General features: G+C 35.8%; 1 protein-coding gene across 1 annotated transcript in view; it reads left to right on the forward strand.

Annotated features, from left to right (window-relative positions):
* Positions 1 to 15,000, forward strand: part of LOC149131437 (uncharacterized) — a 145,218-nt gene that overhangs the window by 37,689 nt on the left and 92,529 nt on the right. The window contains exon 2 of the mRNA XM_089339536.1: positions 4,711 to 4,824. Coding sequence (XP_089195662.1) covers positions 4,735 to 4,824 — 90 coding nt within the window. The 5' untranslated portion in view covers positions 4,711 to 4,734. The remainder of the gene's footprint in view (positions 1 to 4,710; positions 4,825 to 15,000) is intronic.

Here is a 15,000-nt window from a genome sequence, read left to right on the forward strand (position 1 = left end):
AAGGGGGTGGCAGCAGTGGGGTCGGGTAAAAAGTTTCCAAAATAGATTCGGAGCAAACGTTTCCAGAGAGAAAAAAAAATGCTTCAATTTTGAATCCATTAAAATTTTTATCGTCTGTTTGTCTGTCTGCCTGTGTATCATCTGTCTGTGCGTCTGCGTGCCTGTGTGTTTGTGTGCGCTTGTGTGTCTGTGGCTGTGTCTCTGTGTATCCACCACCATCATAAACATCGTTCTCGTCATCATCATCATCATCACCATCATCACCATCATCATCATCAACATCATCATCAACTTTATCAACTTTATCATCATCATCACCATCATCGTCATCATCATCCCCATCATCACCATCATCGTCATCATCATCAAACTCATCATCATCATCATCATCATCATCACCATAATCAACATCACCAACATCATCATCACCATCATCACCGTCATCATCATCATCATCATCGTTGACATCGTGGTTGTCGTCATCATCAACGCCGTCATCATCATCATCATCATCATCATCATCATTATCACTACCATCACCATGATGGCAGATATCACTAACACCACTGCCGTCTCCATCGCTCTCACACCTCCGATACCACCATCAGCATCAGCATCACCTTCATCATCTTCTTCATCATCACTATCATCATCATGGTCACCAGTGGTTGCAACTTGATTATGACAGACAGCGTTAAAACTACCAAATCCTTTGGCCGATGTCTTCGAATTTAAGGTGCTGCTACAGCTTCGCCGCAGTCAAACGACTGAAACAAGTAAAAGAATATAAGAATATAAGAATATAAGAATAAAAGTATATATGTATGTATGTATGTATGTATGTGTGTATATATGTGTGCATGCCTGTATGTATGTGTGTATGTATGTGTGTATATATGTGTGTATATATGTATGTATGTGTGTATGTATGTGTGTATGTATGTGTGTATGTATGTGTGTATGTATGTGTATGTATGTATGTGTATGTATTTGTGTGTATGTATGTATGTATGTATGCATGTGTATGTGTGTATGTGTGTGTGTGTATGTGTGTATGTGTGTGTATGTGTGTATGTATGTGTGTATGTATGTATGTGTGTATGTGTTTGTGTGTGTGTATGTATGTATGTATGTATGTGTGTATGTATGTGTGTATGTGTGTGTGTATGTGTGTATGTGTGTATGTCATAATTGGAGTGACAGAGAGATAAAGAAATGCTGGGATAGGCAGGTAGGTGGATAGATACATAAAAGAAGATCACTATGACGACGAAGGAGATGATGATGATGATCATCATCATCATCATCGTCATCAACGTCATCATCATCTTCATCAGCCTCACCATTATCCCATTATCAAAAAAGACGCCGGAAATGATCATAATGATGAGAAGGAGGGGGCAGCAGAGGGAAAGGAGGAGGAATCTGATGAGAGTGACGGGGATGAGGACGATGGGCACGGTGATGATGATGATGACTAGGAGGGGGAGGCGGACGATGACGATGACAATGATGACGGCGACGAGACGATAACAGCAGCAACAACAACGGCGTCGACAGCGACGACAATAAGAACAACAAAACCACCACCAGCAACATCAAGAAAACGAACATCCTTTCCTCCCCAGCCGCACACCCAGGAGGGTCCCATTCCGCAGAGAGAGAGACAGAAGATGTGGCGGTTTCGTTGAAGAAGGCCAAAGTGGAACAAAAGAAGAGATAAGTTAAGATAAGCCGAAAGATATGTCGTAAGAATGGTGTCATAGAATGGTGTAACATTTTGGAAGATAATGGTAAATAGGACGGATATTGTCTATCAAAGAGAGGAGAAGGACGTGGAATGGAATCGGTGAGATGTTTCCAGATAATAGGGAGACAAAAACATGACATAATCCGGCGTCGAAGATACGGATTCGCTATTGATGAGGACGGTAGGGATGGTCGTGATGATGATGATGATGATGATGATGATGATGATGACGGTGGTGGTGGTGGTGGTGGTGGTGGTGATGATGATCATAAAATAGATAAATGCGCCTTCACTATCAGAACCGTAGATTGGCAGTAATTAGGGAGACAGTAAATATTTTGGGGTTATTTGTTTCTGAGCTTTGCATTTCTGAGACGCAGCTTCAAGGAAGGCCTTTCGGGATCGATCAGATAAATACCAGTCGTGTATTGGGGTAGATGATATCGATTAACACCCTCCCATCCGAAAGTGCCACACTGGGGCTTCTTTCTCTCTCTCTCTCTTTCTGTGTATGTATATGTATATATATATATTCGTCATTGGTACGGGGTTTTAGGATTTTTATTCATTTCCCTGCTTTCACCTGCTATATTTAGCATGCTGGTACTGCTTGTTAGTACCGTTAATTAATAACTGATAATTGTTTTTACCGTTGTGAGATTTTACGCATGCTAAGTCACTGATATTATTATAAACAATAATATCCTCATATACATACCGCAGCAAGCTGGCAAAAACGTTAGCACGCCGGGCGAAATATTTAGCGGTATTTCGCCTGTGTTTACGTTCTGAGTTCAAATTCCACCGTGGATGATGTTTGCCTTTCTTCCTTTCGGGGTCAATCTAATCGACTTGGCCTCCTCCCCGAAAATTTCGAGCCTTGTGCATAGTGTAGAAAATAATTATATCCTCAGATATATTTAAATAATTTTTATTCACTTCGATCACCTTTTTTGAATTTGCTGCAGCATTAAAAACGGTCATCGGACACGTGTGCGATGAATAAATTCTTTAAACCTGGCGTCAATAAGATTCACTGAAGATGAACTAAGAATTTTTCTCAAATTTCGAAAGTTGGTGTGTGTGTCCGTATAGATACCTACATATATATATGAATATATATGTATGTATATATATTGCGTCGCTTTCTTTTTAGTTATGATGTAATGTAGGTATTAATTTATTAAAAAGAATCCGTTGGAAACAGCTGTAAAGAAGTGACGTGTATCCATCATTTTCTTCTTATTTATTTGTTCATAATACACGTCACTGGAATCCCGACCCGTCGTATATTCTGTAGTCTACCAAATACTGTATGACCTATAGAACGTTCACTTCTCGATTATCCAATTGGCTTCTGTATACATAACCTGAATATTTCACTGCATGTACATCGATACCCATGATATTTATTCAACTAAAGGTGCTGTTTGCAACTTGATTTGACCCAACCTGGTCATATCATTTAAGTACCTGATGCCTTTGAATCCTTACATATATATTATATATGTTAGGACTAAGATCCCCGTTGACAGGTCTCTGGTATTTATAGAGTGTTAAACACATTCGGTATGCAAATTAGAGACTCCTTCATAGAGAAACTGATGCATTTGTTGAGTATATAAACAGTTTGGCAGCTTGTTTCTCTTGAGTTATTCAAAATCGTGTGGACGCCTCTGATGGGTACCCAAGAAGGTACAAAAATCAATTAAGGTTTTTAATCGTCTTTTCAGTTTGCGGAGAAATGGCTAAAAAATTTGCCCTGTTTTTAATTAAACAACTTAAAAATTTTTTTTTTGTTGTTTTTATTTTTCGTATTTATGCTATTTGTTGTTACTCTGCGTAATTTTATACGTATTTTGAGGAAAATCATTACCCCAGGTCTGGACACCTGTCAACAGTAAGTAAATATTTCCAACTTGTTACATTAGCCTCATAAATCTACCAATCAAAGTACGAAGCGCTCGTCAGTTACTTTAACAAAGGTCCTGTCCCACGATTTGTGTGTTAAGTACTTATTATACATACCAACTTATTGGTTTAACGAACGGCAGACGCGAGTGGATCATTGAAAGTTACGTAACTAGTGCGGCCATTCGTTAGCGATTTATATGAATCCACAATGGTATTAATTTTGCTGTCAAGGTGATAGAACCGGAGTCGAACCATCAACCTTACAATTTCTAAACTTTGAATTTTACACCCAACACCTTACTCGATTCTGCCACGGTGAGAGTATCTGATCTGATCAGATCCAAAATAAACCTGAATAAAAGAAATAAAATAATTTAATATTAAAAAAAATATACAGTTGTAATAAAGAACAAAAACTTTATATTTAATATGGCTGACGTAAAATGATAGAAATGGATTTTAATGGAGGGAAAAAAAAAACTTGTATAAGCGATCGGGAGATAAAACACATTTCCCACACCCATTTTTTCTTCATTTTTTTTTTGTTACATAAATGAAAATTAACTGAAATATTATGAAAAAAATGTAATTATTGAACAAACATTTCATCCAGGTAATTTAAACTGGAATGAGAATATCTTCAAGGTATTTAGTTATTATTTCAGAAAGGGGGTGGTCTGTTATAGTCTTTCATATTTTAGCAGCAAAGAGGGCTAAAAAGTTATTCCACTTAAAAATTTGGTTTGCGGGTTGTTTTGAACCTTTCATCAGCGTGAGCTTTCTTTTTTTATACTCATGTGTGTGTGTGTGTGTGTGTGTGTGTGTGTGTGTGTGTGTGTGTGTGTGTATGGGTGTGTGAGTTCTAGGTGTCCATGAGCGTGAGGGAATGTTCGACTGAAGTGATATGTTGTGTTGAAACCACGCCCCAGAATCACTTGAAATGAGATTTTGATTCTCTTGTTATTAAGAACGTTGTTGTTGTTATTGTTGTTCTTGTTGGCTATGATGGATGTACTGGTAAGTGGTCTATTTTTCTTTTTTTACAGAGGAGTGTTTAAGTCGTTGCACAAATGGTGATGGTGCCGATTCTGGAGCTGGTGACGGGAGGGGTGAGGCCTATGGCGAATGAGTTTTGGAGCGGTGCTCATTACACCGATGTGGTAACAACAATTCTCTTTTTTATATATATATATATATTGTTTCGTTTTTGTTTTACGAAATGAAAACCCGAATTAGCTAACTGTGCTGTCCATTCCATCTGGTGATATAATGTAACAAAACAATAACACAATAACCGAAATTCAAGTAATAATAATAATAATAATAATAATAATAATAATAATAATAATAATAATAATAATAATAATAATAATAGTTTTGTAGCATTGGCACAGGGCCACAAATTTGAAAGGAGGGTAAAAAATTAATAATGGTTAGTTTGATTAGAAAATAAAAACAACAGTGATGAAGAAAACGCAAATATAAAAAAAAATAATAATGATAATAAATAAATATATAAATGAATAATGTCACACAGCTCCCCCCCCCCCTGATGCGCCCCACGCTCACACACAAAGAAATTTCACAATATTACCTGGATTTTTTCCCATTAATATTATCTTTTTTTTGTATTCTCCGTTCTGTTACGATGTTTTTTTCTCTACATTTATCAAACATCTTGCTCTCCGCTTATCTCTCTCTCTCTCTCTCTCTCTCTCTCTCTCTCTCTCTCTCTCTCTCTCTCTCTCTCTCTCTCTCTCTCTCTTTCTCTCTCTCCCTCTCTCCCTCTCTCTCATACACACACACATCTCTGTTTCTACTTTCCCATCTCTCTCTTTCTTTCTCCCTCTCTTATCAACTATTTGAAGCTCTATGTCTTTCATATCTGGTTTTCTTTTTTTCTGCGTGTCTTTACAAGCTTCAATGTTTTTATTTTTTTCCACCTCTGATGGCATCACAACTAGATTAAAGACTTGTATAAGCTACCCTCACTTGTAACACGGCGTCGGGTGGCTAGTGGAGCTGGGCAGAATATGGAACGGGGTGGCACGGGCGTCAAGGAAGGTGATTTCAAGTAGAGCAATCAAACTTTATCTCGCAGTGTGGATTTTTACATTAGTTTGTGCGTGTTTTTCAGGTGTGCATGCGTGTCCGTTTAAGTGTGTGTCTGTATATATTTCTGCGCGCGCGCGTGTTTGCGTGTATGTGTATGTATGTATCTGTGTATGTGTCTGTATATATTTATGCGCGCACACGTCTTTGTGTGTGTGTGTGTCTGTATGTATTTGTGTGTATGCCTGTATATATTGTTGCGCGCCTTCGCGTTTGCCTGTGTTTATGTTCATGCGTTTGTGTGTGTGTGTGTGTGTGTGTGTGTGTGTGTGTGTGTCTAAATGTGAGCTTGTTTTAATCTTTATATGTGTACGTGAGCATACGTGTATGCGTCGGTATATATATTTATTTGTGCATGCGTTTACGATACCGATGGTTTCACGTATATGTTTGTATCTGCAATTATAAGTGTACATATACGTTTATGAGACACAATGGATGCAAGTATGTGTGTGTAAGTGTGCGTGTGTGTATGTGTGTATGAGAGAGAGGGGAGGGAGAGAGAGGGGAGGGAGAGAGAGGGGAGGGAGAGAGAGATACACATGGCTGCAGATGTATGGTTGAATGTGTAATCTTATGTAGGATATACGTCGATACGGATATGTGCTTGCATGTGTATGTGTGCACATATATGTGTGTGCAACAAAGTGTGCGTGTCACAAAGTGTGTGCGCGAGTAGGTATGCGTATGTGTACGAGAGAGTGTGTGACTATGTGTGTGGAAGAGTGTGTCTGAAAGAGATAGAAGGAGGGGAAAGCGAGTGTGTGTGTATGTGTAAGAGAGAGTGTATGTTTATATTTGTGAGGGAGAGAGAGAGAGAGACAGAGAAAGAAAGGAGAGTGTCTGTGAGTATGAGTGTGTGTGTGTGTGTGTGTGTGTGTGTGTGTGTGTGTGTGTGTGTGTATTGTATGTGTGTGAGAGAGCGAGAAAGAGATAGAATTACGTTTGTGTACGCGTGAGAGACAGATAGAAAGATACCGTGGGCGTGGTTGTGTGTGTGTGTGTGAGAGAGAGAGAGAGGGGGGAGGCAGAGTAAGAGGGAAAGAAAGAAAAAAGAAGGGAAGAGAGACCGTAAGTGTGTGCGTGCGTGTATCTATACGTACGCATGCGCACGTATATACGCTGGCAGGCTAATAATATTCTTAAGACAAATTCCAATTCTAATTGAAATATTCATTAATATTATTAATTATTTGTTGTGAAATGACTACAGAATGCAAAGCCGAAATCCATCTGCCGTAATGAAAGAACGTTACATAACGGAATATTCAGAAATGTACGTTCACTTCGCGATATGGATCTCTCTCTCTCTCTCTTGAATAAACTCAAAATGGACGTCAAAAAAATATCGCTTTTTAAATTTTCGCTTCGTTCGCCAGCCACGCCTTTTACCTGTGACGTGGCGCTTCTTGGTGTTGTTGTTGTTGTCGTTGATGTTTCATGTTGAGTGCTTTTTTGTTTTTTTTTCCTTTTGTTGTGAGCGTCATTGTTTTGGTTGTTGTTGTTGTTCTTCTTCTTCTTTCTGATGTTGTGTTGGTGTTCTTTTCTCGTTACTGTCGTCGTCGATGAAGAGGAAGATGAAGATGATGATGATGATGATGGTGGTGGTCGTGGTGTTAGTGATAGTGATAGTGATGATGATGATGATGATGGTGATGATGATGATGATGATGGTGGTGGTGGTGGTGGTGGTGGTGGTGGTTGTGGTGGTGGTGGTGGTGGTGGTTGTGGGGTGGTGGTGGTGGTGGTGGTCGTCGTCGTCGTCCTAGTTGTGGTGGTGAAGAAGTAGCTATGGTTCTATCTGCTGCCGCCGCTGCTGCTGCCGCCGCTGCTGCTGCTGCTGCTACAGATGATGATGATGACGACGACAACGATGGTGATGATGTACTTACTCGTTTTATTGTTTTTATTTTTGCCAGTATTGTCGTAAGGGTTTCAGATAGAGTATCAAATAAAGTAAGCTACAGTCACCGGTAGTAATTTTACGAACTGAGTTCAAATCCCACCAGGTGTGAATTTTTTCTTTTTTTTTCCGAGAATCAAGGTAACATAAACACCAATGAAATCGTCTCCTTAAGTTAGAAAGTACCGTAAGCCTCACTACAAATTATTAGGTTGTTTTCAAAAAACATATACGTAATATCTTATGATAGTGAACTGCTTCAAATGGCGGCGATGCGACGCAGTCACCACAGCTTTAGGTAGCTTTCTACCTGCGCGGAATTCGAACTCAGAACGTACAGTACCAAAAGAAATGTCGCTTGGCGTTTTACCACTGTATCCCAATACCATTAACTCTTTCTCTTATAGGCGCAACGCTTGATAACCGATCGTATCGCCTTTAGTAATAAACCAAGAGATATTTTATCGAGCCACAAAGAATGAACTGCAACGTTGACTTCGACGGTTTTTGGACTCAGAACATAAATATCACTAAGCATTTTTATGAGGCGTAGCAACGATTCTGTCTGCTCACCATCTTTTCATCCTCAAAACATTTAATGCATGGAATACTTGTTTATCATACACACGCATTTTCAAAGCTTTAAGTACGACTTCTCAAAAGCGTTAATTCAAATCGTATAAATTAAAAACAAAATTTAATCTTCGACTCATTTTACTACAAACTTTAATCCTTAAATCTTAACCCTGTTTTATTTAGTGTTCTGCTTTGTGTGTCTCTTTTGTTTTCGTTTGCTCCGTTTTTTTTTTGTTCCTTTCTTTTGTTTGTTTGATACAATTTAATTTTCATCTTCATTTAATTTTCATATTAGTCCGCCCCCGTTTCTCCGCCAAAGATTCTTTATATTTTTCCTGGTTTTTCGGATGTGTTTTCTACAATCTCTAAAAACATACGTAATTTTATGGAAAGGAATTTTCGTTTGGTTGCTTTTTGTCATTTAATTTTTTAAAACAAGATAAAATCAGGAAAACAAACACAATATATATATATATATACATGATTTAATTTAATAAACTCTAGAAACAGGAAAAGGAGAAACTCATGAAAATAATATATAATATAAGAAAAAACAATTAACTTAATGAGCTGTTTAATTCTGAAGACAGGAGGACGGGAAATAAATCACATCATTCGCTTAATCCTAATATTCTTTCAATTTTGATTCATTTCAGTTGGAGAGAGTGTAGTAGTGGTTCGCATGGGGGGTGGATAGAGGAGCTGTGATAGAGGCGCAGTTAGGTAGATGAGATTGGTAGTGGAGTGGGATGTGGGGTAGCTAGGTAATGAACCAAGAGGATGCAGGAGTAGTAATGTGGTGAAGCTAATTGTCGTTATATTATTTAGATATTGGTGAATATGTTTTTACATATTTTTCGTTGTGCCTTTTAACCGAACTCTCTATCTCCCTGGACTTATAATCATACAACTTTCTCACGTATCTTTAATCTCTCTCTCTCTCTCTCTCTCTATATATATATATATATATATATATATATATATATATATATATATATATATATATATATATATATATATATATATAGATTGATAGACAGATAGATAGATAGATAGATAGATAGATAGATAGATAGATAGATAGATAGATAGATAGACAGATAGATAGATAGATAGATAGATAGATAGATAGATAGATAGATAGATAATGGACATATATATATCTCGAACTATCTATCCATCTACCGATCAAAATAGCTATCTATCACTCTAATCCAAATATATATATACATACATAATACATACATATATACATATATATGTATATAGACATATAAATATGTATATATATACATACATATATATATTCATATACGTATATATACAAATATATATTTATACGTAAATATGTATACATATATATATATATATGTATATACGTAAATATATATATAAGTATATATATATATACCTCGCTCAGAGATTTAACATTGCTTATATATATATATATATATATATATATATATATATATATATATATATATATATATATATATATATATATGTGTGTATATATATATACACAAGTACACACACATGCATACATACACATATGCAAACATACACACTCACCCACTCACCACCTTCTCAAACACAAACACACACAGACACACACACGCACACACGCACGCACACACACGCACACACACACACACACACCGACACAAACCGACACACTACGTAACATCAGGCTATAAAAGCTATCTAAACGAAACACTTAATTCTCAATGAAGTTAATGGCTGTTCCAATAAGAAAATCATTAAGTAATAGTAATTTAACTAAGTGACTAGATTTGTCAACTACACCTGTTTCTCAGCTGGTTTTGTTGTCTACCTATAATCATGGGGAGACGTGAGTGGATGTTTCTGTTTGCAATTGTGCGTGTATCTCTGTGTGTAGGCTTATATGTATGTACGCATATATACGTGTGTATGTGTGTATGTATGTATGCATATATATATATGTGTATGTATATATGTATGTATGAATATATATATATGTGTGTGTGTGCGTATGTATGTATGTGTATATATATATATATATATATATATATATATATATATATATATATATATAAATAAATAAATATATATATATATATATATATGAGTAACAAAATCTTTTATGTATGTATGTATGTATGTATGTATGTATGTATGTATGTATGTATGTATGTGTGTATGTATGTACGTACGTATGAATGCGATGTGTGCCAGAAGGTTTGCAAATCTAACAGAGGTCTCAAAAAACGTTTTAAGATCCACAAAGATCAGAACATAACTGTACCTATTGGTGGTCCAAATCGGATATGCAATCTATGTGGGAGTCTTTTGAATACATTGTCTGGTTTAAGAAGCCACATCAGATGCCATGATGGTTCTAAGGTGTAGGTAGAGGAAGTGGTCAAACTCTGCAGAAGGACCAGACAACCACCAGGTATGCATGTATGTCTGCATGTACGTACGCACTTGTGCGCGTGCATGTGTGTGTATGTGTGTGTACATATATGACCAGTAAGTTATATGTACATTTTATGGCATCACAACTATCTGAAGAATGCTTTGCATAGCATAAATCTTGCAGTTGTAGGAAAATAGTAAAATTTATGTCTAGTGTTTGTTTGTCATAAATACATTAATTTCCCCCAATATAAGTGAAAATTTTCGAATTCGTTTTTAAATATCACTAACGTATACAGATATACATACGTATAGGTTTTGTGCACGTGTGTGTATGTGTGTGCATGTATATGTGTGAGAGTGTTTGATTGTGTGAACTTGTACGTGTCTATGTATGTGTCTATATGTACGTTTATATCCACCTATCTATCTATCTATCTACCTACCTACCTATCTAACTAGCATACAATCTATCTATGTGTCGATCTATTTATTTGTCTATCTATCTATCTAGACATACACACACGCACGCACAATCATACACAGACACACTCACACACATATATATATTCACGTGTGTGTGTGCGTGTATATATATATATATATGGGCCTGTCAGTGCGTGTGCATATGTGTGTACTTTTGTGCATGTATAAATATATACTACAAAATATACATACATATACACACATACACACACACACACACACACACACACACATATATATATATATATATATATATATATATATATATAAACACATATACATACATAAACACTCACACACATCATACGTATTCACACATAAAGAAATACATAAAGAAACACATGCGTATTGAAAGAGCAAAAGAGATAGAGAGATACATACATACATATGTACACATATATGTACGTATATATGCATATATACATACATATATATATATATATATATATATATATATATATATATATATATATATGTATGTATGATTCCCTCTCCGTACACATTATTATTTGTATAGATCCAATTATAGAGACACGTAATTCAAACTTGATCCATTTATACGCTCACCGACACACCACCGTTCACCTAAATTTTAATAACTGACCCCCGACACAATTATTTTTCATATTTTATTTTGGCGCACATGAACTAGATTTATGCGAATGATGACGATGACGATAACGATGACAACGGCTCTGACGAACTCGACGACGTAGACAACAACGGCGACGGCGGCACGCCGACAGATGCGAAGATGTCGATGATGAAGATGACGGTGGAGATGATGACGATGATAATGATGATGATGATGATGGTGGTGGTGGTGGTGGTGGTGGTGGTGGTGGTGGTGGTGGTGGTGGTGGTGTGTCTTTTATTTTTGCTGTCAATATTTAAAGAAGAGAATGGGTAGTGAGCTGCCAGAATTGTTAAGCACACCGGGCGAAATGCTTAGCGGCATTTTCGCCCGTCGCTACGTCCTGAGTTCAAATTTCGCCGAGGTCGACTTTGCCCTTCATGTTTTCGGGATCGAAAAGTTAAGTACCAACTGAGCTGCACAGTAGTCGATGCAATCGGTTTAGCCCCCTACCCTCAAGGAATAGCTGGCCTTGTACCAAAATTTGGAATAAGTATTCAAGGAGTAGAACATTTCTGTGAGAATTAAATGTGTTCGGTAAATATACATTTATGAACGTGTTCAATACGTATGTGTGTGCTAATATAATTAAGAGTCTCTCTCTCTCTCTCTCTCTCTCTCTCTCTCTCTCTCTCTCTCTCTCTCTCTCTCTCTCTCTCTTTCTCTCTTTATATATATATATATATATATATATATATATGGGCGCATCCAGGTTCAGTCCCCCTGCGTAGCACCTTGGGCGAGTGTCTTCTACTATAGCCTCGGCCCGACCAAAGCCTTCTGAGTGGATTTGGTAAATGCAAACTGAAAGAAGCCCATCATATATATATACATATATGTATATATATATATATATATATATATATATATATATATATATATATATATATATATATATATATATATATATATATATATATTTATATATATATATATATATATATATATATATATATATATATATATATATATATATATATTTTTATATATATATATATATATATATATATATATATATATATATATATATATATATATATATATATATATATATATATATATATATATATATATATACATATATATATATACACACATATATATATATATATATATATATATTCTATTCCCGATAAAGTTTGAGAATCATAGATCTCTAGTAAAATGCATTTATCATCTTCCTTCGGCTCTGAGTCAGTCTAAGAAAAAAAAATAATAAATAAATAAACATTTGCCTACTTGGGAATGTTCTTTTATTATTATTTTAACAAAATACTCTTTCAAAATCGGAAATGTTAATTACGAACTTATAAAGAAATCTTAATTGTTAGTTATTTGGTCTCCGTTCCTCGCAATATATCATTGGTTATAATAAATAACAACCATAGCAAAATCTCCAACTCGCTTCTTACGTGAGGTCTGTGGATGAAACTTGTGAAAACGCGAGTAAAACAAAGAAATAACAACATCGAAGACGATAACAACAACGAAGATAATAAGAAGAAAGAACAACAACAGCAACAACAACAGCGACAACAGCAAAAGTCAACAATTACAATCACAAATATAGATTGCTATCATGTTTATCTTGTCACGCCTTCTATCTACAACTGTTTCGTTAACAATTCACAGCTACTTGTCTTAATTACAGGGGGAAAAAAAAAATGTCTCCCATATCACCCGTGTGCACCGTGTGCACTTCCGCTCTCAGTCACACTCTCTCTTTCTCTTTCTTTTTCTCACCCTCACCTTCTATTTATACTTCCGTGTCCTCCTTCTCGTCTTCTCTTTCTGTCACTGCATCTCTCTCCATCCTTAATCTCTCAATCTCTTCGCTCTTCTATCTTCCACATTTACTTTTAATTTCCGTTACTCAATCACATTATATAACCATACACATACACACACACACACACACACAGGCATACACGCACACACGAACACACACATGCACACACAAATATACATACACATACACACGCACTTATTACGCTGTTGTTTTCTTATCTACGACCCGCTCGTCCTCCATCAGGCACTGGCGAACGCCATTTTCTTGTCATGCTTTTGTCGGTAAAAATCATTGATAAAGCCACGTGATCAATATGTCACCTTTGCTTTCATATGTGTGTATATCAATACATATACGTAAGCACATATGTCTATATATATATATATATATGAGACCTGGGTTGATTATGTCTAGACTGCGGAGACAATAAAAGAACATCTGAACCTTATTGCGTAATACAAAAAGATATTTTTCTAATCCTTTCTTAATTCTGACACCTGTCTCATTCTCTTTCACTTCCATATTATTTATTTGTCTATATATATATATATTTATATGTACATGTATATGCATGAATGTATGTATGTATGTATTATGCAGCAGCAGCAGCAGCAGCAGCAGTAGTAGTAGTAGTAGTAGTAGTAGTAGTAGTAGTAGTAGTGGTGGTGGTGGTGGTGGTGGTGGTGGTGGTGGTGGTAGTAGTAGTAGTGGTAGTAGTTCTTATTACTCCATAAACTTAAATATTTTTGTTGTTATTAATATTATTATTATTACTATATTAATAATAATAATAATAATAATAATAATAATAATAATAATAATAATATTTTTTATTATTATTATTAGTATCATCATCATCATCATCATCATCATCATCATTATTATTATTATTATTATTAAGACGGCGATATATATATATATATATATATATATATATATATGAATATATATATATATATATATATACGTATATATACATACACGTACGACAACGACGGCATACACAACGTCCCACTTCGACTATGGTTGCCAATTCCCAACGCACAAACACCGAAATCCTCCGTAAAGGGGTTCAAATCGGCTATCCATCAACCCCTCGAATTCTACGCTAAAACCTATTTATCTTCCTTTAATGTAATTTAATATTTATTTACCTAAGTCCTTGTTAAGTCCTTAAATTTCTTGTCCCCAGTACAACATGATCACAACGATTGACCTACCGCTGCCACTACCACTGCAACCAACACTACGACCACTGACATCGCTTACGTCACCATCAGCAATAAGACGACCCTAATACGACCAAAAACGGTTTTCTATCGGTCCCTATTAAATCACTCTCTTTTAACCCCTTGTGCAAGTTATCAGTCCTTTATTACCTTTGTGTATGAAGTCCTTGTGCACACGCATATATATTTACATATGTGTTTATTTAT

This window comes from Octopus bimaculoides, chromosome 22, assembly GCF_046866305.1.
Source record: "Octopus bimaculoides isolate indiv1 chromosome 22, ASM4686630v1, whole genome shotgun sequence".
NCBI lineage: Eukaryota > Metazoa > Mollusca > Cephalopoda > Octopoda > Octopodidae > Octopus > Octopus bimaculoides.